Source organism: Phytophthora sojae (genome assembly GCF_000149755.1).
Source record: "Phytophthora sojae unplaced genomic scaffold PHYSOscaffold_1, whole genome shotgun sequence".
NCBI classification, from domain to species: Eukaryota; Oomycota; class Peronosporomycetes; order Peronosporales; family Peronosporaceae; genus Phytophthora; species Phytophthora sojae.
In genome coordinates, this window is record NW_009258115.1 from 12,961,320 (window position 1) to 12,984,822 (window position 23,503).

Here is a 23,503-nt window from a genome sequence, read left to right on the forward strand (position 1 = left end):
CAGATGGGCACCGTCGTACTTAACGTTTACCCTTAATCTCTGGAAACGAATATCCTACTCAACTAGTTTGGCATCCACCGAAAAAACCTCTACTTTTCCGTGAATTTCAAGAAACCATGCGATTTCTGAAATTATTAACTGACTTTACTTGATTTCAGTATACTTTTACTTCATGTGCGCCACATATCAGGTGCATCGAATTAATCCTGGTTGGACTGTCCATACTTCGTAACCGAAGCACTACCAGGATAACAGACACTGTCAAGCTCAGACGAATCCAGAACATCCAATTTGCTCGCCAACCTTCAGATGGAGGTCGCAATGACAAGCACTCCAACAATGCTGCCGTTGTTAACGCTGGTAGTGGTGTGAGTAGGCACACCGAGGCGACTCGAGTTCTTGATGTGGTTTTGCAATAATGATCTAGACTTTCGAGTCGTTCAACTGAATACGAGCCATGACGCCCCACTCGAAGAGCACTCCAACCCTGCTCCAGCCGATGCCAAATTGATAAGCGTGCACTTCCGTATTCTGCGCGTTCCACAGAGGAGGGACTGACAGAAGCGGTTCCCATACTGCGCACCAGGGCCTCCGAAAATAGCATTGTCAATAACATTATTTCAGAAAATAACAATAAATTACGCATTTCGGCGGGTTCAGCCCATCTACCGTGATAATTTATTGATGTGCTTTGTGATATTACATAATTTATGACAGTTACCTTTATATAATAATGTTAGCGTTTTACCAGCCATCTTCTCGCTTCCAGTCGTTCAGAAGAACTGGAATTACTGGTTGTCTGCGTTGCTAGTTGCAGCTCATTTGGCAGCGCTCACTCTTCAATTTTCACTTCTCAAGCCTCCAAGACCTCATCCAGCATGGTTCGCGCTATCCGCCCCCCTTGCCCTACCTACACGAACTCCCAAGTCTCGGGGTTTTACTTCCGCCCGTGTCGCGACCAGAACGACGAGGTGATTCTCGAGTATTTCCGTTGCCGTTGCGGCACGGTTCGGAAGCAAACCCATAGGAACGGGTACTCCAACCTGATGCAACATATCAGGCGGGAGCACCCTGACTACGAGACCGTCATGCTCGACGCTACGACGGCGGAGACAGGCTCCCTCGTAAACTTCGTCCGCCACTCGGCGCTCAACCTCCACGGCTGGATGGTTTGGATTGTCATGTGCAACCTGCCACTCTCTTTTTGTGAGAGCCGAGAAGCTCGGCGGTACGTGTATGCATAATGTCATTGTGTTTACATTACTACGGAACAAACAACTTTACTTTATGGATGTTATTCAGCTACTCCAGCCTGGACCCCATCTCGGAGGAAACGCTGCGGGCTGGCATGGACGGGGTCGTCGTCGCCGTCGAGCGTTCGATTGCGTCGGAGCTCCCAGCACGCTTCGGCATCATGCTCGACGGCTGGCACACGCATCTGAGCACTACATCGCCGTGTTCGCGTGCTATGAGGTGAACGGCTGTCCCAAGACAACGCTACTCAGCATGGCCGCGCTGCTGGACGCGCTGGACGACGATCTCTCCGCGCAGGGCCATCTCGAGTTTCTAGCGACCATGCTGCAGCGCGATTACGGCGTACAGCTGGCGCAGTGTCGCTTCCTCGTAGCTGACAACTGCGCCGTAAACCGGCGGCTGGCAACTCTTATGAGTGTGCCGCTTGTTGGTTGCGCAAGCCACCGCCTGAACCTTGCTGTTCAGGCGGACATGGCGTCGCATGAGGAGGACCTGGCTGCTGTGCAGGCGCTCATGGTAAAATTGCGTACGCTCACCCAATCTGCCAAACTACGGTAAGCGCCAATGTGTATGTGTAGTGTGTCAATATGTCTCTAACACAATTTGTGTACTTTTGTATTTTTTTTACAAAATAGGTTGAAAACGCCACTTCGGCCTGTCCTTCGCCAGGACACGCGCTGGAGCTCTACGTTCGAGATGGTACGGCGCTACCTCCAGCTCCTCGAGTTTCTTGACGCCGAAGACGACGACCTCATGGACCTGCTCCCGCCGCCGGCGATGAACAAGCGACTGCAGGCATTGTACCAGGAGCTGTGCGACATCGAGTCGGTCTCGAAGGCCCTTCAAGGCCACGACGTCGACCTGCTGGACGTTCGCGAGTGGTTCGACGAGCTGATCGCTGTCAAGCCACAATATGGGCGCTACATTGGTAAGTTTAAAACTGTTGAATTTGTGTTCAATATTTTCACTAACAATTGTATAATGGTTTTTATTTTGCAGGGCCTCGGGCCAACATTGTGCACAACCCAGATTTTGAGGCTGGGTGTGTACGCGTTCTCCGCGGGAAGGCGCAGCGGCTGACGCGTGCTGAAAAGGCCGCTTTGCAGCCCAAGCTGCCAGACCGGACGACGCGGCCGCGAGTGAAGAGGAGGAGGATCCAGCCGCGTCGTTCGTGGAGCGTCTTCGGAAGCGCCGGCGGCTTGCACAGGACCGTGTCAAGTATGAGCAGGTGAAGAGCATCCCACCCACGTCGAACGTGGTGGAACGCTTCTTCAGCATTGCTCGGGTGACGTTTGGTCATCAACGACACGGCCTGCTGCCACGCACGCTTGAGACGATTTTGTTTCTCCGCCAGAATCGGTCGTACTGGGATGCAACGACTGTGGACAATTTGAGCTAGATGATAAGCTAACTGGTGTCTTGTTAATAGACTTCATGCTTTTCATAATGGCATTATTTATTGTGGTACGTTGGGGGCAATGCCATAATGTACTGTTGTATTGGTAGGAGCGTCAGGGGATAATTTATTCTGCAACGACCAACCTACTAAATAAAAATGCCATATTCGGAGGCCCTGCTGCGCACTGCTAAGTGATGACAAAGAATGTGATGTTGCCACTGTGCTTGGCATTCATCGTAGCTAAGATTATTGACGTTAGTGAGCTATTTTCAGTGATATACTGTATGTACACGGTACTTAGCGTACATAGTAGTGAATATTCTCAATGAGCAAGAATCGGAGCCCTTGACTCACAGAAACTAGCAAACATTCGTAAAATTGTACGACATGTATCGACGGGCGTTAACATTCCAGCAAAAAATATCACGAGGATGGTGATTTCAACTCTATCTTTTCGTCTACGAGATGTTGAGGAGCATCAAACGATTGCACAGGACAATCTCTTGTATCTTATCGTGCAGGGGAAATCGGACAAGACTTGCTATCTTCCTACAAAGTACGGACTCGAATCTTTATTTGTGTTGGTCCTGATGTGGCTTCTGGTGAGCAGCAAACCCGCTCGCTTTGACGTTTACCGCAACACCAGCGGCCATCGCCATTTGTTTGGGGGAGCAAGGTGCCTCCAATGTAACATTCGGCGTCCACAGCATTCCCGCCTAGCTCTCGATCAAAGAAAGTGATGATACTAGAACATGGACATTCCGTAGTCGGTTTTACTCTTCTGTCTTCCCCAGTCCCCAGTACGGTAAGATTGTTGTGAGGAGTCGATACCCAGTGCAGCGTCGTGTGCACGAACAACTCCCTCCCGTCAGCTTCGACTGCCTTTAAGACCCCGAGCGCTTTCAACGAGCGCGGGCTGTAGTACAGCTCGCCATTCTCCCAGACGTATCCGTGCAAAAGCACCAACTTACTGCGCGCTCCCAATGCAGCGTCCACACTGCAAGTCTTCGCCAACACTTGAATCGTACCGAACCTCCACCTTGCGAATGCGACAGCACCAATTGCTCTGGTGAACACAATGATCGTAAGACAACCCAAGGCAAGCACGATGTGCCCGACTGGCCCCATTAAATAGTATGACACCACTTCTGCCGCCGGCTGTGTGTCCTTGAGTTGAGATCGGCTCAGCGATATCAGGTATTGCTGCAGAACTGCTGCAGTGATGAACTCACCAATCAGGACCGTCTCGTAGTTGAATAGCAGTCGCTTTACCTGACACCGCAGCTTCTCGTTCATCCAGTTCATCGTCTCCATCATCTCAAACACCATGGACATAAGACCTGCCAAGTTGTAGCCGAGCGAGATGGACTGGATGCGTCCGAAGATTCCTTCCTGAGTGCTGAGGAGGAAGAAGTCGCTCATGACTCCCTGGTCCACGAGGAGGAACATCAGCAATAATCGGTGGACGTTCTTGGCTCCGTGGGCCGACAGCCGCATGCTCTCTTGGACGTAAACGATGGCTTCCTGTATTCGAATTGGCTCGGCCATTTGATCGCAGTGTTTTGCGAATCGCCTACAAGAGACGAAGCTTCTCCGTAGCGTCGGTATCCTGACGAGGGTGAAGGACGTTCCAGTAAAGATGTACCAGTAGGACATCCTGTACTCCACGTCACCTCTGTCTTGAGCGAGTCGCAGTCCATTGATGTCGTACTTGCCTAGTCCGCTTACGGTAAGGTAGGCTGTGCCGTCCTGCATACAATATGCTCCTTGTGTCTCTGCATAGATTGCGTAATAACCAAAACTACCGTGATAGAAGTTTCCATGGAAGGCAATGGTCTGACCGGAACAACTTGCTGATGTCCGGTTGTACGTAGAATTCTCCAGAATATACATCGCGTGGACATTGTACTGCGGCACGACTGTGTGACACAGTATCCCTGCATGAACGCGGTAGTAATGTGTAGGCCAGGTATTCCATCGAGCTCCAGCAATCAACAACTCCTTCACAGGGCAGACTTTTTCCAGACTCGACCAATTCAGTCGCCAGGACGTTGGCCCGACGTCGCTTTGTGCAGAACATGCAGAGTTACGGGTTCGCCAGGCTAGAGGTGACGCCGGAACAGGCCAAGATCCCGCAGGTTGCATTCGAGAGGGTGAGGAAGTGGCTGGTGGAACAGTTGGAGCTGCCCAAGGAGAAGAGATGGATTGACTTTGTGAACGTGAGCAAGCCAAGTGAGAAGAAGGAGGGAGAAGAGGACGTGGAGGACAATCCGAGTGACAGTTTGTACACTTCGCACCCGGTGGTGTAACGTGGACGGCGTGTGGGGTTTAGCGCGGATCGGAATCGAGAATACTTGCAGCTCCGCCTTCCTATCGCTGCAAGTGGGACGCTGTGGCCTCCGGTTTACTTCCAAGACAGTGAAGAGAACGAAGAATTTGCCAACGAGCTGCTGATACTCCTGGAACTGCTCGATGATATGGCGAGAAGCTGCATGAAGGCCGTCTGTGAGCTGCTTAATATCGACGAGAACTGGCTGTTTGAAGAACTTCTGGACGACAGAATGCGTGCGTCGAAGACGTACGAAGGACCACGAGATACAAGCTATCAATATGGCGCATCGGTGCTGCGTATTTACAGCTACCGCAACAATGCCGCAAACGGTAAGGGACCAGCCGAGGTGGATCCGAACGATAACTCCTGTGGCGTGCATGCCGATCTCGGACTGGTGACAGTGTCGCCTTTAGCCACGGTCCCTGGCTTGCAAATGTGGAACTTGGAGCGAATGGTATGGGCCGATGTGGAGGAAAGCGCCACACCACTGCAATTCTCTGTGTTTGCTGGAGAGACACTTGGCCTTCTGACCCACGGGGTCATTTCAGCGCCGTTGCATCGTGTACCGCCGATCTGTGTGGAAGCGGAAGCTGAACTCCGAATGTCCATGCCCTACTTCTTGCGCGCAAAGCCTGAAGCTTGCCTTAATCCGAAGGCTCCTGTCGCCGAGCAGATCACATGCCGCGACTTTATGGAGGACGTTGTATTCAAGAAGCGCCCGTGGAGACGGGAGAAGAACAAAAATCCCACCCCACCTCACTATTAGTCAGCTGCTATTGTCTCCGTACCCAGGCTGGGAGGTAACCTTTACTCCCCACAGAGCCCATGCGTGGGCCCATCTATAAATATTTCTTTAGAAGCTACTGGGAATGGCTAGTGTACGTATATCGTTTATAAATAGAGAGGAAGGTCTGAGCTGTTCAGCGCTTTTTTTCCAGTCACAAACGAAGCTGTCTTCACGGTGAAACTCGGTGTTGGAAATCGTGTTCAAGGAAAGTCTAAGGGGACACTGGGCAAGGAGGGCGTTGTCCTGTCGATCGACAACAGCAAACGCCAGCCGTGGTACAGCGTTCAGTGGGGCGATGGATCAGTACAGTCAGTGTCGGCGCGTTCAATACAGCTACTGCAGGCTCCCAGCAGCGACTCAGCCATGCAGAACCCGACTACGGAGCCTTTAGAGTCGATGGCCGCTTTGCTGTTAGCTGGTGTTGGTGCGGGGCCTGGTCCGGGTGACTCGTCTTCTTCTGAGTCGGAATCCTCTTCGGACGAGGAGGAAGATGAAGAAGGTAACGCAGATGATACGTCTACGATGGTCTCTGGAATTTCTAACGACGGAAAAATACTTGCCCACAACCGCATCTGGGAATTTTGTTCCGACCTCCTTGTCGACCCTGCAACTTTGCAACGCAAGCGCAAAAAAAATTTCCCTGGCCGGCGACGCTGGAGTTAGGAGAAAAGACCTTCGCCAAATATTTTTTTCTGATGTACCCGTGGTCGACCATACAAACTACTCTACAGCACACAAATGCCAAGTTGGTGGAGCGTAAGCAACGTCCAATTGCTGAGGGAGATTTGTTTCGCTTTCTGGGAGTTCGGCTTGCGATGGCAGTCGAGCCTAGACGCGGTCCCTTGCGGACCTACTGGGAAAGAGAAGTTGGTGAGGGTATGGTTGGCACAGCCGCAAACTTTGGTGAGCGCTTCTGCATTACACGACATGCCTTTGAAAATATTTCAGCTGCGCTCTCTTTTTCCGATGATGTGCCGTCAGATGACCCATGGAAATCTATAAGACCGCTAATAGATGGATATAATTCACGCCGCCGCGATGTAGTATCACCCGGGGAGATTCTTTGCGTGGATGAGTGCATGAGCGCCTAGCAGGGCAAAGAGGGTTAATACTGCCACGATGGCATACCTCACAAGACAAAAATCCCAAGGAAGCCAGAAGGCGTGGGTGCCGAACTAAAAGCTATCGCTGATGGTGATTCGGGTGTGCTGTTGGGGTTAGATTTGATGGAGGGAGCCGAGCGTCAACGCCAGAAGCCATACCACGCGTTGTTTGGTGAGGGTTCAGCGATTGTTCTGCGGTTTTCTGAAGTTTATAAAGGTAGCGGGCGCACCGTTGTTGCAGACAGCGCTTTTGCTTCGGTTAATACCCTTGTGCAACTTGAAAATCTTTGCGGTCTTTACTTTATGGGAATGGTCAAAACAGCGTCTCGCGAGTATCCAAAAAAGTATATGACAGAGTGGTTTGGTTCTGAGCCCGCTCGTGGGTCATTTAAGATGCTACAGAGCAAAACTCCCAAAGGCACCGCGATGTATGCTCTCTGCTGGGCTGACCGCAAAGCGAAGTGCCTCATCTCAAACCGCGGAACGGCGCTTCCTGGCAACGATAGCGTTCGCCGACGGCACAAGCTCATCCTAGACAACGGCCAGCTGAAAACAATACAGTATGACCGACGTATCCAGCGCCCGCAAATGGTGGAGCTCTTTTTCTCGAAGTTCTCGGGGATATATGTTCATGATCATCTTCGACAGGGTAGCCTCGAGATCGAACGAACTTGGCACGCAATGCAGTGGCAACATCGTTTGCTCGCTACGGTGTTTGGCATGGTGGTGGTGGATCAGTATAAAGGAGTCGAATCGGGGTTCTTAGAATCGGCTATTGTCGACTTCAACACATTCATCTCTCAGTTGGCCTATCAACTGGTATTCAACGACTTTGTGATGCACCGCTCGACGAGGGTCACTACTGCTGCTGATTTCCGTGACGACGTAGCGCCCCCAACTCACACACTCTATGCATTCAGTACGCTTCCCCGGTACAAGCGTCTTAGCGGGACAATCTTGCGTACGCAGCGCAAATGCAGTATTTGCGGGCGGAAGGCCTCATTTTACTGCTCCGGGTGCTCTGATCCACTGGAAAACAATTTCTTTGAGGTTTGCGGCCTGAAGACAGGTCGGGACTGCCACTCACTCCATTTAAACACTACATTGGTCTAACTAGTAACCTCTAAACGCTCTTTCTAATACATTTACTCATGCATTCAACTAATCAGCTTGAGCCCGCCCGTGGGATATTCGCCGATCTCACGCGTGGGCTTTTAAGCTGGATAGTAAAGGATAACGATTATCATAAGATTTTTCGACACAAATAGGGGGTTTCAAAGTAGCGATTTTTTGGACAGATCTTCTGCAAAGGATGGGTCTGATCTTTTGACGGATATTTATCACGAGGGTACCACAACGAAGGGTGAATTTATCACGAGGGACCATAATCGATATGATTGGCCAAAAACATTAGGTGCTTCACGCTCTTAGCGTTAGTCTGGCCGCACTAACTATAGTCATAGACTCAACAACTAAAACCACAGTGCTACTAGCACTTCACAACACCATCATGAGTGCCCCCCAAGGAAGAGGATCCGCGCACGGCACCAGTGATATTGGACGTAGCACCAAACGTTTACGGAAAACCACCAAATAATTCCGGACGAAATACCCACCAAGCGTTACCGGACTTCCACCAATGAACACCGTTTGCACCACCAATTATGTCGTACAGTACTCAGATCGCCACTACCATCGCACTAACCCATTCGGTGGCTTGCAAGGACCAGAATGAGCTGTAATAGTGCGGGATGAGCAGGTTGCGCGAGATGGTCATGTTGTTGGTGTTGTCGACGTTGCGCCAGTCGAAGTTCTTGGGCAGCTTGGCCACGTCCAGCACGCCATGCGGCCGCGGGTACGAGGCTCCGCGGAGCGGTCGGAGCTGCGCCAGTAGCCGTAACCGCCAGTATTCGTGCGCACCGGCAGCGTCTTGATGCCGAACCTCGATCTTAGTTTAGGCTTAGGTGGGTGATTTGACGGAATGAGTTGGTGTTCTTCCGGGATACATTGGTTGGTGAAACGCACGCGAGTAGTTGGTGTTTTGCGCGAAATTATTTGGTTCTTTTCAGGAAAACGTTGGTGCCCAAGACGGGTACTCTTGTCAGCAAGCTCGATGTCGTGTCTCGCTTTGGCCATGAAGCACCGGCAGTGGGCATACACTTTGCGAAGCTAGAAACGGCAGGGTCATTTGTCAGACGCTACGCATTCAATATGAACAAGAGTGTTTGGCGCAACAAGGGATGTGGAGATTACAAGAAGTGGTTGTGTTCCGAGCATGAAAATGCAGCAGCGCGATGTCGGCCGTGGGCATGCAAACGGGCAGCGTTGTGTTGGGCACGTTGCGCCACTGTGCGTGAACGTCCAGGAGCCATCGCTCCGTGCGTCTTGCCGAAGGCGTGGCCACGAACGATCAGAGATGAGGCCCACCGCAGTGGGGCCCAGCAGCACTGGCGCGCGCCCGCTCAAGTTCTTTTTCTAGTAAGTTGCAAATATTCTCTACTGAAGCACCTAATGTTTTTGGCCAATCATATCGATTATGGTCCCTCGTGATAAATTCACCCTTCGTTGTGGTACCCTCGTGATAAATATTCATCTTTTGACCATCGCAGCGTCGTATCGCGACGTTGCTGTTCGGTTTTGCTATGACCTAAGGATTTGCTCTTGGTCCTCCAAGCTGGAGGCCAACGCTCGCAACCGGAGCAACAGCTTGAAGCCTCCGCTCGTGACCCGAGCAGCAGCTAACAGCTGACCAAGGCACCACCCGCCAACTCGGCGTCTTTGGCGTCATGTTGGTGTGCGCGCGGCGCCCGGCCGCCTTCTAGGTGCTGCTCTGCGTCGGCTTCAAGCGGCGTCTTGGTGCCGCTCTATGGATGGCTTTTGGCTGTCACCAAAAAATAAGCTCGGCAAAAAATCAGACGAACGATGAGCCTCCGGAGGCTCATCGTTTGTCTGATTTTTGGTCTGATCTTTTTCAAATCCTTTGCAAAAGATCTGTCCAAAAAATCGCTACTTTGAAACCCCCTAATATCTGTGTATCATAAGATTTTTCGACACAAATATCTTACCGCATGTATATACATACGTTTCATTGCATCGCAGACCTGCTCATGGGTGGTTTTCATCTTTCTCGCGTAATGCAAAAAGGTAAACCCTATCCCACCATCAAATTTACGGCTATCTTGCGAAAAGGAGGGAGCTCTAGTTGTCTTTGTTCCCATCGAGGCATTTTAGTGAATGTGCAAACTACGCGGGGCATTTTACTGTACTTCACAGGAAGATTGTTTTGGGTGTAGCGCGTTTGGCTCTCTTGTTACCATTTGCTAGAAAGGTAAATATGCATTCTTCATGATGTAGCTCCGTTATTTCAAAAGCTAGAAAAAAGATTTACTCAAAGCTTTCAGCAGTCTGGTTCAAGAGAGGAAATTTTTCTGGGATAGCAGTAACTCTGGGGTATGCTGTGGGCAGCCCAACACAGATTAATTAGCCGGCACTCCGGTAACTGAAGCCGGTAAAACTGCTCGCGTCGGCCACACCAGCTGCTGTCGATGTTGAAGGTCTCCGGAGGTGTTCCCAGACGAAACTCGCTCCCCACTTGGCGAGTCCCAGTCCGCACGTGTCAACAGCCCGAAATGCCCCGGGTTTTCCTTAATGAACACAACACCAGCCTCCACTTCCTCTCTTTGGTTCCGGCTCAGAACCACAACACCCCTTCTTTCCCGGTCGGCCTGGGTCTGGGCCGAGTTCGCCTTTATTTCTCTGACCCTGGGCGAGGCTCGTACCAGCTTCTCCTTTCTTCTCTTCGAGTCAAGCAACGACCCGGTCTGGAGTTAGTGACTCGGTTTGAGCCTAGTCCGAATCCAAGGCACTCACACACACCCTGGGACTACCCGCGCACCAGGTCCACAATGAACCGATACTAATAATCACACAATGCACCGGGACACGCCAATGTCCCCAAGCACACAATACAATTACCCTGCCTAAACCTCAGAATGGATCACCTTCCACCCGAAAATACGAAATACACCCTAAGATGTAACAGTAATATGAAATAACCGTACTGCCGTCGCTCCGAGGCACTCTGACAACGTTGATATGTTAGCTTGAATTTGTGTGGATGATCGCCAAGACACCTTCTGGCCAAAGACCTCCACCACTTGCGTCCTTCGGGGCAAAACGAACTCTGTTTTAATGTTTACACATGCACAAACTAGGACTCACTAAGTGGGGGCGTGATATCCCCCTGGGTACACACTGACTGGCTGCGCGAAGATCGTCGGCTGTATGCTTACCAAAGCGCGCTTGAGATCCGCTTGAGGTCCGCTTATATCTTTGTCTTGACCAATACGAGGCTCCATGTTGGCACGTGGAGCGTTGGTGCCGTTGAAGATGCTGGAAGGGTTCGCGATCTTGAGCAGTCGCACCCAATGTAGGCTGGCTCATGGCTGATTCGCCGGATGAGTGTACTCGCCGGTGCCACCAACTTCGCCGTCAGTACCACTGTCTGGACTTAAGTTCAGCGACTCTCCACCCGGCACTTCAACTTGGACTCCGAAAACTCCGCTCAGACCCATGCCACTCCGCTCAGGTCCACGACGCTCCGCTCAGTTTATCGACTTGAGCGGAGACTCCGGCATCACATCGAGGCTGTGCTCAGGCTCCACGTCGCTCCGCTCAGACCTTCGATCCTCGCCCAACTTGTCGACTTGGGTGAAGACTCCATGACCACAGTAGAAGCTAGAATCGGGCTCGGCACGACCTCGCTCGGACGCCTGCTCCTCGACTCAGCTCGGCATCTTGGACAACCACTCCATAATCACTGGGGGAGGTTGAGCTCGAACTCCACCCGGCTCCGCTCAGACATCAGCGCCTCTGCTCAGCTCGACGATCTGGTCGAAGACGACATGGTCACGGTGGATGCCGAACTCATGCTTGCGGCTGCTGCAGAAGCCATCGGTCAGACATCAGGGATCAGCTCAGACCGGAGACGCTTAGTGCCAAACATCCCAGACCCCAAACACTTGACCACCCAGCACAGAGTCTGAGCGGAGACTGCATGACACCAACATCAGCTCAGGTCCATGTTCTCGGATGCTCAAAGGCTGTAAGCACCGATGCACCACCAAACTCCAACGATAATCCTGTTACCGGGCTTGGGCGAGATGAACTCAGGCAGACGACAGACGTGGTCGGGAGAAAATTTCTCTCGGCCCTCGTCACAAATACATTTAACCTACCTATCTAGGTAACGACCAACACCCAGCCGCATTTACCGAAAATCTGTCGGAACTTCCGAGTGTGGCAGCGGCGCTCAACCTGATGAGCCTCCCTCTGATGGACAAGGAGCAAGATCCGAGCGTGTTGAATGCACTGTCAGCGCAACATTCTGTGCTGTTGCGCAGCCGTTCGTATAGCGCCTTCGGACGCACGCTTTACAGCCCAGAACGAGCGCCGAACTAATAGACTTAGATTGATCATTTACAGCTATCCACACACTACGCTAGTCGCTGCAGCGACTGCAATGAACACGAATGCCATCTTTCCACGAACTCGCTCAGGCAGGCAGAGACGAATGCGCCAGAGCCAAAACAACCACAAGTAGCGTTCTAGCTTCAACATTAAGTCGCCTTGGCATTATATGTACACCCTGATCCCTAAACCCCCTTTACCCTTGGGGCACAAAACCCTAGACCCCCCTCTACCTCCCCCGAAGGGGGAGCACCTCGCTTCGCTCGGTAGTTGGCAGGACCCGCCTGCAGCGGTATCGTTCTCATTTAAGTACGACACCAAGCTACCCAAAAAGCGGCTAAGCTTATTCGGTTAATTAATTTCAGAAGTGGCTAGTCGGCAATAAAAAATGTGGCACCCAAACAACCATGCACACACTCGTTGCCTAAAACGCACGCATCCAAAGCCAGCGAACTTCGCGCCCCCATCACGACGGAAGAGTAGAGCACTCGGTTGCCACTCTGCGAGCCACACCAAACTCAGCCGAGCTACTACACTTCAACTAATTGCGCCAATTTCATTGATTCCCCTGCTCCAGCCGACGCCTCGTTCAACACGATACTACAGCTATCGCGACCGAGCAATAGAACTATAGGAACTCTAGCACGGAACAAATTGCAAATGAAATTGAAGGCTATCTGTAATGTTTACAAGTACATGGCATAAAGTATCCTTACTTAATGGCAAATGCCGCCGCACGCAATGGCGTGATGTGGATCACGCCATTGACAAGTTCGCCACACTGCTGCCGGGACCAAAACGCTTGACGGAGCCGGCGATCGCAGGTGTTAAATCACCTCGCCGCCGTTGGTTCCTCGAAGTAAACCTCGCCCGCGAGGATCACGTAGCTCACGACCGTATTTAAGCGCGCTTGTACTTGGTCACCTTGCGCGCCGTGTAGCCCGTGGAGGTTAGCACAAAAAATGAGCTGCACGTGCATCTCATTGGCCGTCTTGACGGTCGACGTGCGCAGGTCGAACCGGAACTTGGCGCGGTACGTGGGCTGCAGCAGTAGCTCGTTGGTCTCCTTGACGGCCATGCTCATGGTGGCCACCAACTCGCCGCTAGGCATGACGCAGTCGGCGCCGTCCACCACGGCGCTGCCCACCTCCGAGACCTTGGTGCGCGTCGGGCGCAGGTTGTTCTGCGTGTACTCGAGCATCTGCGTGGCTACATTCATGGGCTTGCCCACGGCGTTGCAGCGGCTCGCCACCATCTTCTGGTACGCCAGAACGTGCTGGGTGGTCACCTCCACGCACATGATGCCGCCCGAGGCCTCGAGGATCTCCTCGAAGTTCTACACACCCTCGAAGCTCTCCGCCTTAGAGATGATATTGGGCGCGATGCACTTAGTCTTCTTAATGCACTCGTTCACGAACGCGCGGATCTCGTGCACGCCTCTGGCCTTGCAAATGAAGGACGCCGCGATGAAGTCGATGTCGAGCTCCACGCCCCATTCCAGGTCGCGCTTGGCCTTCTCCGACAGCGCCGGCAGCTCCACGATGAGGCCGGGCAGGTTCACGCCCTTGCGGATGCCGATCTCCTCCGTGGCACGTGATCTCGCCCTGACCCACGGCCGTGCACGCCTGGCGGATGTGTCCATCCGTCAGGCAGCACTGTGTCGCCCACCTTGATCGTCTCGGCCAGCTGCTGGTACGCTATGGCGAACTTGTCGGCTGTGTCTGCATGGTGAAGGAATGCGTCGTTTCGATATGATGGCGGCTCGCTGTGTAGAGGGTCGGTCCAGACTTTTTACAGGCTACCCTTTTTACGCAGGCATAAGGTTTGACAGGTAATATAGCCTTAACAAGGGGTCCTAAGGATCTCCAAGTTGAGTTAACCCTTTCGCGGTAAAAGGATACAGAAAGCGCCCTTTAGATGATTTTCCAAAACACGGTAGAGTGTACCCCCTCTTAAAGGGCGCATCCTGTGCCCTTTTGCAGTAATCAACCTTTTTTAAAACAAATCATAATCGGTACGCAGAGCAATCATCATGTAATCATTGTCAATACAATTTCTAAGTTATACGCATACATTCTATTTATCCTGCAAATCACCGTAGATGGCATGTCCGATGAGACACACCAAAAAGGCTCCGTAACTTTGTAAAAGGACGCCTAGAGCGCCCTTTTAGAAGGAAATATCAATGAGTTGTATACTATAATTTATTGAGGATACTCGCGAAAGGGTTAAAACATCGCATTTTAAGGTATTTCTGATATCCTCCATACTAACCGTCGCAATCACTGTTTCGTAACTTCGACCCTCGGGTTTTATGGCATTATTAGTTAGTGACAACAGTTCATTTAGAAATGAAACTGACTGATTCTACCTTCTATTAATAGCCATTGCGGTACTAAACCCCGGTTTTTTTCGCCGTTTTCGGCCGCAATCGATTATAAATTGTGACCCTAACCCATTCTAGTAATTGATATCGACCCTTGGTAAAAAGTAAATCTGAGTTGTAAAAACAGCTAAATTAGAGTAAGGCGCTATTATAGAGGGGACTTCGTCCCAAAGAAAACTAGAAACTGGTGTGACTTTAATATCTCAAAGTTCGACTTAAGGCACGACGAGGGGCGCGAAGACATGGCCAGGCAACAGGGCACCGTACCACTCGCGCAGTTGGTCAGCACGGGCAAGTGCAGGCTCGTGGAGGATTCACAAAAACCTCGAGCCATTGGTACACACAATCAACTGGAATTTCAAATAGCTTGAGAACTTTTTTCCTTTACGTCTCCATCGGCCCGATAAAAGTGACGCGCGTGCTTACATCGTCAACATTCGGCAGAACACGAGCTAGCGCGCAAGGGCTGTTCGTTGGGAAACATATCGCGTGACCGGACGAATGTTTCCCCGACAGCGACAACTCCAATCCAAAACAGCGGGCCGGAGAAACACACGCCATCGCCACATCATTGAGAACAGGTTGCTCTGCGATTCGACCATAATCATGGCCCGCAGCTACACTAAATTTGTTTTTGCGAGGATCGCCGTGGCACCTCTGGCACAATGGTATTTTTTCGTGGTCTCTAACAAGCTCCGGAATCAAATAATACACTTCATCACGATAAAAAAAACAGTTGTCGGTACTTTCGGACCATTGCCTCCGAGGAATCGATATAGAGCTTTTTTAACTCGGGAGCGGAAAGCATGACACTAGGTCGCAGGTCCTCCAATGACGAAAAAACGCCTTCTCCGACTTGTTTTCCAGTAGAATGCGCCCGCAAGCCGCGCATGCCCAAATGGAGGTTGACTCTGAAGCATGTTCGTTTACTAACCGCTGACAATCCGCAATATCACTTGCCCTCGGATAATCATCCAGTAGTTTAGAGATCCGATCGCTCCTTCCTCGCTCTCTACCTGTTCATCTCCAAAAACAAACGAGCGGGGATCTGTTCCGCAGCAATAGTAATATGCAAGCGCGAGGCGCAGAACTTGCAAAAAATGTTGTTTTTTCGCCATCCACGGAATTTCATCCTCCGTCAGGTCACAAGCCACGATTACTCGCGCAGACAACTGCTCTCCAACTCGTCTATCCTCCTCTCGACAGCTAGCAACCTTTGCCTGACGGCTTGTCCTTTGTCTCAGCAAGCGTTGCTGCCTATCACTCTCCGTCTCCTCCATGCGTCGGCTTTGGCGTTGAGTATTGTTCATCACCCGGGCTGCATTAATGGCGATCAAATCTGCAACATGCTCCTGCGCCAACTCTACCCAAGGCCGTTCGCGCTGACGAGCTCGCTGCTCTCGCTGCATCGCATTCTTGCGCCCCCGCGCCGTATCAGCGGCTCCAGGGTGAATCACTGGCGCCGAATCGCGTGGGCGGGCCCGCCTTAAGTATTCGGTAGGCGAAGCCCAAACGCTTCAAATTTTACTGAGATAGCAAGTGAACCATAAGGTATGCTGCTGCGCAGCCGGCAGGGGATTTCACAGGTCGAAGACCTGTGCTTGGCCCCGGCAAAAAACTTGTAACTTTCCAAAACCGGGTACCAAACCGGGTCTCTCTTTCTTAATTGTAATGTTTAAGCTAATATCTGCCGGAATCGGGTACCCGTCGATAAATGTTAAGATTTATGCACAATATTTACCAAAGGTTGATAATAATCGTTCTTTCTTTACCAAAACCTGCGTCCAAACACTTACGGACGCTCCAGTACACTATGAGAGCGTCATGGCCTCGCTGAAGGCGTATCAATTTGCGCCATAATCGACCAAGCTTAGCTGAAGATGACCAATATGACTTGTCTAGCTGCAGGCTGCATTTTTTTACATGTCAATTTGCTCAATACTCAATCACTTAGCCGAAGATGCCCAACCTCGTGTCTCTCGCCAAACCAACCAGCTCAACTCGACAGTGACACGAGCATCGTTCGTTTGAATTAGGCTTTCTTTACCTGCGTTGAAGCGCCCACTTCCAAGGACTTGGCACATTAACGTATTTCTCATCCCGCACTTTACCCTCAAGTTAAAAGGCAAGATCAGCGCACCATGCATCTCTCCTTCGTTCCACTAGCTCTCTCGTCTGATCGTTAGCACAACATAGTACTAAATTTGCACAGTATACCTTACCTGCAAACTGAATGAAATAGCTCTCTCGTTGCTGGCCATTGGACGCTGACCAGGGTGTTATTCCCGGGCTGCGAAGCAGGCGCAGTAGATGCCCACGTTAGAATCAACTAGAGAGTTCGGCTGGTAGTGCTCTTTTAAAATCCTTAAAAGGATTAAAAACAACACAACTTTGGGATTTACTCAATTGTTATCCGTTATCATCGTCCATGAAACTATTCGCCGACCTGTGTACCCTCCCGGAGCAACGCTCCGGGTTGCCTATTCGGTGTCGCATGAAGCCGTGCGTGTAACGCGTACTCGCAAAAGTATCGATTAATTAGAGGTCTTTAGCAAAACCGTCAATTCTTAAAATGTGTGTTCAACAGCTGGCCGGATCCACCAATTTCGCAGTGAAACGCACTGGTTCCACAAGTTGATTTGCCGGGAACCCACGAGTCTCTATCTGCGTGACCACTAAATGCGATTGAAGTGCAATGTGAAGTCGATGATGCTGTTGGTGTTATTGAGCGCAAGGATAGCAGCAGAAGCCAAGTTCCTCAGGCAGAACTATTAGGCCATGACATCACACATCTAATGAACTCTAATTTACTACCTAATTCGCTACGTTTATTCAACGTCTTCTCATTGTACTATTGCGGGTTTCGAGCTTCAGCTCCACCAATACAGTGATTCGCCTCACGTGACTGTGGTGTAGTGAGCAGCAGCATTTACGCCTTGTTTGATCTACTAACTCTCTAAATTGTTATGGCCCATCTTTTGTGGCATGGTTGACGTACTAACTCTAAATGCTGACGTGTCTACGCTGCTGTATAGAGGTTATGAAGCTGGAAGCAGCACACAGGGGTGCTCGCCGAGCACAAGAGCATCGACGCGGAGCGTCATGGGGGCGCTCAGCGACAGCGAGGCGTCGCCGTTGGTCCACTCGGAGTTTCGCCGCCACTCGCTGTCGTCGCGGGACAAGTTCAAGCGCAAGGGCGACGCCACCGCCAGCGAGAGGATTAAACTTGCGGACAGCAAGTGACGCCGCCCACTACGTAGTGCTCAACGCGGAACAACAGCAAGCTACGATAGGTTGTTGTTGTTCCGCGTGAGCAGCTCCCTTCAGGGCAGTCGTCGTGCATCTGCACGCATGGTTGGTAGTGATACTAGGTGCACATGTTGTTTCACTCCACGCATATTAGGACTAGAATAACAAACAATGCAGTACAAGTTGAACATGTAAGCTTTCTCTTACGCATTAAACTTATCCTACACACATACTACTACGTAGTATCTACTAGCAGTAGTAGGTATTGCCATGACCCGCAACAACTTGTCAATCTAGATATGGTTGCATTATTTGTCCACGCGCATTACATGACCATGGCTAGCAAATATTCTAATAGCATTAAAGGAATTATTGTACATGAACGACCCTAACTGTGCATCTAGCTGTAGCTCTACCAGTTCATCCGTCCGCACGCTGCCACGCTGAGCAGCCTGTCCTGCAACAAGCAGGCGAACGGAGCAAACCGCTGCGACCCGTAGGGGTACGCGTTGATGTCCTTGGCCACGAACATCGCGCAGAACGTGTCGAACGCGCACGACGCGTCAAATATGAGCGGCAAGCGCACGAGCATGATGACGCGCGACTACTTGCCGGCCGCGATCGTGTCGTACGCCTCCTGGCGCGCCACCTTCGCCACATTGGGCATCGCGTCGTAGGCGGCCGCGCAGCACCTCGTCCGCGCTGAGCCTGAAGTCGCCGATCTTGCACGCGATGCAGCAGTTCTTGCGCTGCTGCTCACGGTCGTCCACGTATAGCGCGCCCAGGTGCTGCTGTCAAAAAAACCGGATGCACCAGCACGCCCAACACGTACCATGGGGTCCATGGCATGGGCGTATTGGCCCCTCGAGCGCCAATCCACACTTCACCTCCTGTTCGTTCACAGCACCACCAATATAGCACGTTAGTCTACAAGCATAGCATCATTATAACCACACAAGTATGCCGCTGCACGCGCACCTGCGGAAAATGGCCACGCGCCGTCCTCTACGGCCCCAGAGCCACCCGTGCCCGGCAAGCAGGATCTTGGAGTCTGCATTTTCATCCACAGTAACGTCAGTATTGCGAGTTAGCTCGACGCCGACACTGCATTTTGTTGCCCAAATAGCCAGCTAAGTATCGTACCCATAGATGTTGCCTGTACCCACTTGCTCCCCGCGCTAGACGCCCGAACCTGCACACTCAGCACCTGCTGCATGTGCTTCCGACCTGGGTACCTGAAGAAGGGTAGCTCGCTATACATGTACCTCAAGAATGGTACAGCCGTCGCCGCAGATTGATGGTCCTGTCCTTGGCAGCCTGTTATTGTACCCATCGGCCAGCTCCGTCGTCAATCGCTGTGGACTGGAGACGCAAAGCTGTGGATTATCCCTCAAAAAGCTCCAACTGCGTGCATCCAACAACGCTACTCTGCGTACCGACTATGATTTGTTTTAAAAGAAGGTTAATTAAGGGCACAGGATGCGCCCTTCAGGAGGGGGGGGGTACACTCTACCAGTGTTGGAAAATCATCTAAAGGGCGCTTTCTGTATCCTTTTAGCGGGAAAGGGTTAAGGTTTCAGCACAGAGTAATCATCATGTAATCATTGTCTTACACTGCTGGCCAACTTGGATTGGCAAAGGTGTACAGTATTACCCCTACTGCGCATTACGAAAACGGGATCGTACATGTAGTCCCAATCCGAAAGAGATTCTCTAAATACAACTGGGATCGGATTCGGATTCGGATTAGGACCTCTCAATCTATTATTTCATGGCTGTATTTATAAAAAGTTCTCGTACAGGATGGCTTACGGTTACAGCTGACCAACGGCACGGCAACCGTGACGGTTAGCCAGCCGTAACACTGACTGCCACTTTGTCTTTTGCGCTCAAGACCACAAGACCACAAGGCCACCCACACACCCCTCCCTCCCGTCCGCTACAGTCATGCGCAGTGTATTCTACGTCGCACTGGCAGTTGCGGTCTTCGCTCACAGCAGTTTCGTCGCAGCGTTCGCGGCTGCCGACGAGTCCGCGCTCTTGTCGAAGACCACTCCCGACTTCGCGAACGATGATGTGCTCAGCACGGACTCCTGGAAGAGATTCCTTCGGAGCACGGACCTAGACGACGAGGCCGAGGACGCCGCCGAGGACGACCGCAAGGCCGACCCATGAGGAACGTACCTAGTGGGCGAGCCTCAGTGATCTCGGCAAGAAGCTGGACAGCATCAAGAAGGCCCCCCAAAAGGCTGCACAAAGCGCCACGAAATTCACGAAGAAGGAACTCGAGGCCGCGCAAGCCCTCCTCAGGTTGAAGAACCAATAGAAGGCGAGCACAATACTATTATGCCCAGACCGATCGGTGATCATTTTTTTGAATAAAAAAAATCTCCTCCATGTCAATCCTCTTCTCGTTAACGGATTTGGCCTCGTCCGTGCTGGCGGTCTCTCCCTCCTTCGCTGTCTACAGTAGGTGCTCCACCGCATCCTAGCTGAGGCATAATGTGAGGCTACCCGGAGCACTTACTCCGGGAGATTATGGGGCAACTCCAAATAATTGGGACAAAACGCGAAGTAGTGCACTTCGTATCACTCGAGGCTAAGGCAAAAGATAGCGAACACAGTAGATCTGCTGCTACTAATACCTTGGATTCATCTACGAGTCGCTGCTAAGTCGTGAAGAGCGATGCAACCTGCGCTGCACATCATTTTTCGGCCCCAAGAGTTGAACAATTTGTTATAGCGCATCAATAAGGACCCCCTATTGGGTCCGTTTGCTATTTGATTCGAATCAAACTGATTAATGGCCGTTTATTTCAGTTTGAAATGGCCTAAAGCGTTTTCTAACCATTAGAAATTAGCGTAAGTTGAAGTTGCCTGCACTGAGTTACCGGTAGTGATGATGATTGGCCGGCTTCGGAGGGATGAGAAATATTCGAATTAATTAGGCCTCAGACACAGAAAAATAAATCATTCGTCTTGCATGCAAATGCTGTTTGCTACGAGACCGACGTAATGTTTAAGCGTGTTGGCAGGCTCGAAGATGCATGTAGTACCGCGAGCAGCAGCAAGTGTTACGCCGACGTAGTCTTTGCTGCGTTTGTCATTCAGCCTGAACCAGACTTTTTAATGAAGCTGGGACAGTATTGGCGCTGGTGAAGCATGTCGCCTTGACGAGGGTCGCCGAAGGGCTTAGGGAATGCGGAAGCGGTGTCCTTGCTTGTGCTTGACATGCGCAACGACACTGGCAAGTGGCGCTGGCGCTGGCAGTGTCGACGACCGTCATCTCCATAATTCGCTTTTGAACTGCGGATCAAAGCTAAAGAAACCAAATTACAAAGTCCACTTCAAACTTCCCATCCCTGCAGAAGATGACGACTTCCCGCTCGCAAGACGGTGAGCTCATCAAGAAGCTGGACGGCGTCCAAAACAATGCCGCAAGGGCGTCGCCAAGTTCACGAAGAAGGAACTCGAGGCCGCACAAGCCTTCCTCAAGTTGAAGAATCAAAACTTGAAGGCGAAAGCATCGCGCACAGCAGATCGACGATGACGCCCAGAGCGATCAATAAACATTTAGCGTTGAACAGAGTAAGCTGGCACATGCAGATTACGGTAGTTTGACGTTCGAAGCTGACGTTTCGAGATTACACTGGGATAGGAAGCGACGAAGTGCTGATAGCCCAGACGAAACGTTCACTTAGTCTCCACATCATCATTGCCGATACATGTACTTGAATAATGCATCATTTCATTTCCGATTCGATGGTGGTTAACCGGCGACGCCACCATTCGGCAATATCCGCTAGGTAGGCTTCCGCTCGTTTCGCAGCGACAGTAGCCTCTTTGCCTCGACGTCGCCATCGCAACATCCTAATTGACTGCAGGACTTCTACTTCACTCGACGGCAACGCGGTCTGACCCATGGCTTTGGCTATTGCTTGTTGTTGCAGCTCAGCACCACCACTGCCGTCTTCGTTAGGTGCAGATTTAAGGTACTCTCGAGCTCGTCTTGTCGCTGGAGTGTACGCCTTCTCCAATTTAGTCAGCACACTCGAATCCAACACCAGAATACCACGGAGTTCGTGCGAGCGCCAATCCTCTTGAGTCATCTGCATCCACTCTGACGCAGTTTGCGAACCGAGAGAAGCAGTCCTGGAGAGTATTCTACCACACGAAGCGGACCGAATAGCCGCTTGGTGCTTCTGAAAGTGCTGCACGATCGACCGCTTTACTGCTCTCTGCTCTTCCAAAATGTCAACACGAAATTGGTGTCGACGCGGCAAAACTGGGGGCAGAGCAACTTCGTTCTCGTGTCCTCTAATACCAACCGGTTCTTCTTCAACCACAGAGTGCTCGGTGCTGCTATCACTCGGTTTAACTCTGACTTTATCAGCTTCATCAACTTCAGCAGGAACAGGCTCGGTTGTTGCACTACCTTCCGGCACCTGTATTTCTGGGGTGGGCTGCTCTAAGCACAACGTGAGCGCGCCATTCTTCCTTCGAAACACCAGGAACTGGGATGCTAGAGCTGCGACTCTTCTCCAGTCTTGAATTGTCGTAACCCTCGACCGACGCCTCCATGCAGCTTCAGCTTGCACCGACAACGTGAGCAGAAGAGGGTCAGAACTCACGACGTGCCGCCTGCGTTGTAAAAGGAGACATTGAAGACTATGAAAGTCACAGTCGACAAAGAATCTGCGCTGGGTCTGCAGCTCACGACAAGAAAAAAGAATACGGCGTGGTTTATCCACGTCGTCAACCTCCACCTGAATCCCTTGCATCGTGAAGACGTCCTTGTCGTCACGCCCAGTAGCAGGGATCTGAATATCGTGCCCATCCTGGTCGTAGATGACTAAAACGTTATGCAGTATCCAAGGGTTATTTAATGAAACCCGCCACTTCGTCAATTCGTCACTGTCCTCAGTGTCCTCGTATAGAGCAAAAAGATGCTTCATAGCCTTGCTAACACTTCCATCACCACAAATTTCACGGGTATCTCGCACACCAAGTGATAGCTCCAGCTGACGGAATCCAATTGAGGTCGTGGCGATAGTACACGAGTCCTTTTCTATCTGGCCAACACCTTCCACCAGTAAATCAGCGCTTAGTCCTTCCGCCGTCCTGCCCCGCTTCACAGCTCGAGCAATTCGTAGTCGTTCAATTGCAAACTGCTTCCAAGGTAAATATTTGGCTGAACGCACAGCCGCCGGGCGTTTAAGTGGCACATCTTCAAACTCGGTGTCTTCTGAGTGGATGGCTAACTCTCTGTGAACCGCATCACTATCAAGCAAGCGCTGGTACCAGTCGCTGCGGTTCTGTGAGGGCCAAAACAGTACTGGACCACAAACGAAAGCTCCACCCATAAGTGCTGCAGCCCGGGCGTTTATTTGAGATATCTGGGCTTTCGAGAACGATTCCCGTGGAACAACCTGGTACACTACCACGCCGTAAGCCACTCTTTGGCAGGTTAACAATTCATTAGCGTTTGACGAGCGCCGCCCAAAACGAGAGCCAGGGAGCTGCT

At 51.4% G+C, this 23,503-nt stretch overlaps 10 protein-coding genes across 10 annotated transcripts; 6 read left to right on the plus strand and 4 right to left on the minus strand.

Moving 5' to 3' along the window:
- Nucleotides 1-259: 259 nt before the first annotated feature.
- On the minus strand, nucleotides 260-484 carry PHYSODRAFT_447807 (hypothetical protein; the record flags this gene model as incomplete). The annotated part of the gene is made up of 1 exon (XM_009519627.1): nucleotides 260-484. A coding segment is annotated over one exon (225 nt), but the record flags the coding sequence as incomplete, so codon positions are not given.
- A 394-nt stretch (nucleotides 485-878) lies between these two features.
- PHYSODRAFT_469514 (hypothetical protein) lies at nucleotides 879-1,244 on the plus strand (the record flags this gene model as incomplete). Its single annotated transcript, XM_009519628.1, has 1 exon — nucleotides 879-1,244. The coding sequence occupies one exon, from the start codon at nucleotides 879-881 to the stop codon at nucleotides 1,242-1,244; it is 366 nt and encodes a 121-aa protein (XP_009517923.1).
- Nucleotides 1,245-1,575: 331 nt separating this feature from the next.
- Nucleotides 1,576-2,653, plus strand: PHYSODRAFT_477890 (hypothetical protein; the record flags this gene model as incomplete). The annotated part of the gene is made up of 4 exons (XM_009519629.1): nucleotides 1,576-1,808; nucleotides 1,890-2,182; nucleotides 2,254-2,300; nucleotides 2,474-2,653. 4 exons carry the CDS (start codon nucleotides 1,576-1,578, stop codon nucleotides 2,651-2,653), a joined length of 753 nt encoding a protein of 250 aa, XP_009517924.1.
- A 549-nt stretch (nucleotides 2,654-3,202) lies between these two features.
- PHYSODRAFT_477021 (hypothetical protein) lies at nucleotides 3,203-4,150 on the minus strand (the record flags this gene model as incomplete). The annotated part of the gene is made up of 1 exon (XM_009519630.1): nucleotides 3,203-4,150. The coding sequence occupies one exon, from the start codon at nucleotides 4,148-4,150 to the stop codon at nucleotides 3,203-3,205; it is 948 nt and encodes a 315-aa protein (XP_009517925.1).
- Nucleotides 4,151-4,165: 15 nt separating this feature from the next.
- PHYSODRAFT_436643 (hypothetical protein) lies at nucleotides 4,166-4,714 on the minus strand (the record flags this gene model as incomplete). Its single annotated transcript, XM_009519631.1, has 1 exon — nucleotides 4,166-4,714. A coding segment is annotated over one exon (549 nt), but the record flags the coding sequence as incomplete, so codon positions are not given.
- Nucleotides 4,715-4,731: 17 nt separating this feature from the next.
- PHYSODRAFT_323991 (hypothetical protein) lies at nucleotides 4,732-5,751 on the plus strand (the record flags this gene model as incomplete). Its single annotated transcript, XM_009519632.1, has 2 exons — nucleotides 4,732-4,958; nucleotides 5,037-5,751. 2 exons carry the CDS (start codon nucleotides 4,732-4,734, stop codon nucleotides 5,749-5,751), a joined length of 942 nt encoding a protein of 313 aa, XP_009517927.1.
- A 1,130-nt stretch (nucleotides 5,752-6,881) lies between these two features.
- Nucleotides 6,882-7,232, plus strand: PHYSODRAFT_421212 (hypothetical protein; the record flags this gene model as incomplete). The annotated part of the gene is made up of 1 exon (XM_009519633.1): nucleotides 6,882-7,232. A coding segment is annotated over one exon (351 nt), but the record flags the coding sequence as incomplete, so codon positions are not given.
- PHYSODRAFT_466600 (hypothetical protein) lies at nucleotides 7,224-7,988 on the plus strand (the record flags this gene model as incomplete). Its single annotated transcript, XM_009519634.1, has 4 exons — nucleotides 7,224-7,382; nucleotides 7,437-7,572; nucleotides 7,624-7,730; nucleotides 7,815-7,988. The coding sequence occupies 4 exons, from the start codon at nucleotides 7,224-7,226 to the stop codon at nucleotides 7,986-7,988; spliced, it is 576 nt and encodes a 191-aa protein (XP_009517929.1).
- Nucleotides 7,989-8,553: 565 nt separating this feature from the next.
- On the minus strand, nucleotides 8,554-19,195 carry PHYSODRAFT_323992 (hypothetical protein; the record flags this gene model as incomplete). Its single annotated transcript, XM_009519635.1, has 13 exons — nucleotides 8,554-8,757; nucleotides 11,168-11,284; nucleotides 11,516-11,653; nucleotides 11,738-11,813; nucleotides 13,181-13,680; nucleotides 13,759-13,926; nucleotides 14,001-14,065; nucleotides 17,792-17,955; nucleotides 18,414-18,583; nucleotides 18,612-18,770; nucleotides 18,812-18,860; nucleotides 18,958-19,030; nucleotides 19,123-19,195. 13 exons carry the CDS (start codon nucleotides 19,193-19,195, stop codon nucleotides 8,554-8,556), a joined length of 1,956 nt encoding a protein of 651 aa, XP_009517930.1.
- Nucleotides 19,196-19,782: 587 nt separating this feature from the next.
- Nucleotides 19,783-20,154, plus strand: PHYSODRAFT_323993 (hypothetical protein; the record flags this gene model as incomplete). The annotated part of the gene is made up of 2 exons (XM_009519636.1): nucleotides 19,783-19,792; nucleotides 19,874-20,154. The coding sequence occupies 2 exons, from the start codon at nucleotides 19,783-19,785 to the stop codon at nucleotides 20,152-20,154; spliced, it is 291 nt and encodes a 96-aa protein (XP_009517931.1).
- Nucleotides 20,155-23,503: the final 3,349 nt, after the last annotated feature.